A 1,934-nucleotide genomic window follows, 5' to 3' on the forward strand; every position below is an offset into this window, starting at 1 on the left:
CCAGATGACCCTACATTCACCCATGCTGTAGACCATGATGGTTTGGGTAGTTCTAAATAGAATAACCTCTGAAGACCTAGCTTGGCAGATATTAATATTTAATGTTACTGTTGAATTCTTTGCTATTTATTTGCATAACCCTCCAGGTTTGGGCTGTTTCTGCTTCTACTGCATTCTGAATACCAACATATTTGTTGTTCCTTACCTACCTACCTTATAAGGATGGCTTTTATTCTTTACCCCAGGTCTCCAGCTGCTTTGCTTAGGTACCCAAATCTTTAATATCTTTTTAAAGTGAACTAAACATAGTTGGAGGGCAGAAGACTAATTTTATATATCTCTTGTACCCCACAAAGAAATCCAGGCCTGTGTACACAAGGGTCATGAAAGAAAATAACTGAAGTGAAACACCATTGAATTGCATCTTCCCTTAGTGTTTACATACCACTACCATTCTTTCAATTCCCTCCAGTCATCACCAACCTATTAACTTCCCTTCTACTTCTCTCCATTTTGACATCTCTTCCAAGAGGTTAATATGTGCAAATATCTGTGCCCTTGTTTTCTAAACTTACCCAAATGTATAAAACTTCCCTTCCAAGAGGACAATATCACACACACAAAATAGAATCCCAGATATTTACATCCTGAGAATGTGATGGGGGCAAGTGTTATTTATTTAAAACATAGATAACAAAAACAAGTCTAAAATGACTAGAATTTTTTTAAATGTACTCAAATATGTCTCAAATTTTAATAAGGTCTTCTTTACACATATTTATTTGCTACTGAAAATTTTTATTACAATACAACACGCTGCTCTAACAGTGCTCTGGCCAAGCCACCCAACGTTTTCTTTACATTCCTTCCACACAAGTTAATTTGTTTCAAATTCTCGATATTGGGTTTCATTTTACAGGGACTTCAGGTTTCTAAAACAGGCAGTACCTAAGACTTATTAGTGTTTCTTTGTGTCAAATCAAAATGGAACTAAAGTATATTCAAGTCATTCTGACACAAGTTACATAGATTCCTTATAAGTTACTTGTATTAAGGTAGAAAAGAGATGCAAGGAAAAAAGACACCACAGAACTTATAATATAGGTTATCAAAATATTGGTACCCAATCTGCCCTAGTGTAGAGTAGCTTTCCCAAGCACTTCATAATATCCTAAAATTACTAGTAGGAAAAAATTGTACAAGAATAAAGTTTATGGCTCATTCGACCCTGTATCATAACTACTGTCATAATTATTGTTGTAATTATTCTCATAATTACCCTCAGAAGGATCTCTATTATACAGCCAATAATGACAGCTACATCTAAATCCTTCCATTCTTGACTGAGTCTCAACATCCTCCTGCTGAAGTTCTCTTTGAGACTCAGACAGAGGAAGTCATTTGCCATAGCAATTTTTAATATATTGAATCACTCTTTCCATCCTTTCTCTCCAAGCAATTAACAATGTCCTCCCCCCACCCCCTCCTCCTGTAGATTAAGTCTCCATCCAGTCTGTTGAGGTGAATATTCTGGTAGAGTGGATCGCAATTTGCTACTAGGGTTGAGAGTCAAGTTACTGAGGTTCTTTATTAACACTGCAGAGATAGGTTGAGAGGCAGCTAGAACTGCCTGGGAATTTTCATCGATGGACATTTGAGGAGACACCAGGGTCCAGGTTGGGTTAACCTCTGATGAATCCATTGGGAGTCTAGTCACAGCTTGAAGCTCCTCCTAGATTTTTGGATTCCAGTGGAAGGTGATGGTTTACTCAAACTGGTACAAAGTAGCCTGGAAGAACTATAGAGCCAAGAAACAGCAGAAAAATCCAAGCTCTGACACACCGTGGTGAGGGAAAAATCCCTGCATTTACTGTTGGTTTGACTTAGAATGCTCTTCATCCAGGTCTAATCACAGATGGACTGTTTCACCATTT

General features: G+C 37.5%; 1 protein-coding gene across 1 annotated transcript; it reads right to left on the reverse strand.

Annotated features, from left to right (window-relative positions):
* Window positions 1–1,211: 1,211 nt before the first annotated feature.
* Window positions 1,212–1,702, reverse strand: LOC307051330 (developmental pluripotency-associated protein 3-like; the record flags this gene model as incomplete). The annotated part of the gene is made up of 2 exons (XM_079701625.1): window positions 1,212–1,382; window positions 1,481–1,702. 2 exons carry the CDS (start codon window positions 1,700–1,702, stop codon window positions 1,212–1,214), a joined length of 393 nt encoding a protein of 130 aa, XP_079557751.1.
* Between the last annotated feature and the right edge of the window lie 232 nt (window positions 1,703–1,934).

This window comes from Hyperoodon ampullatus, assembly GCF_949752795.1.
Source record: "Hyperoodon ampullatus genome assembly, chromosome: 4".
Lineage (NCBI taxonomy): Eukaryota > Metazoa > Chordata > Mammalia > Artiodactyla > Ziphiidae > Hyperoodon > Hyperoodon ampullatus.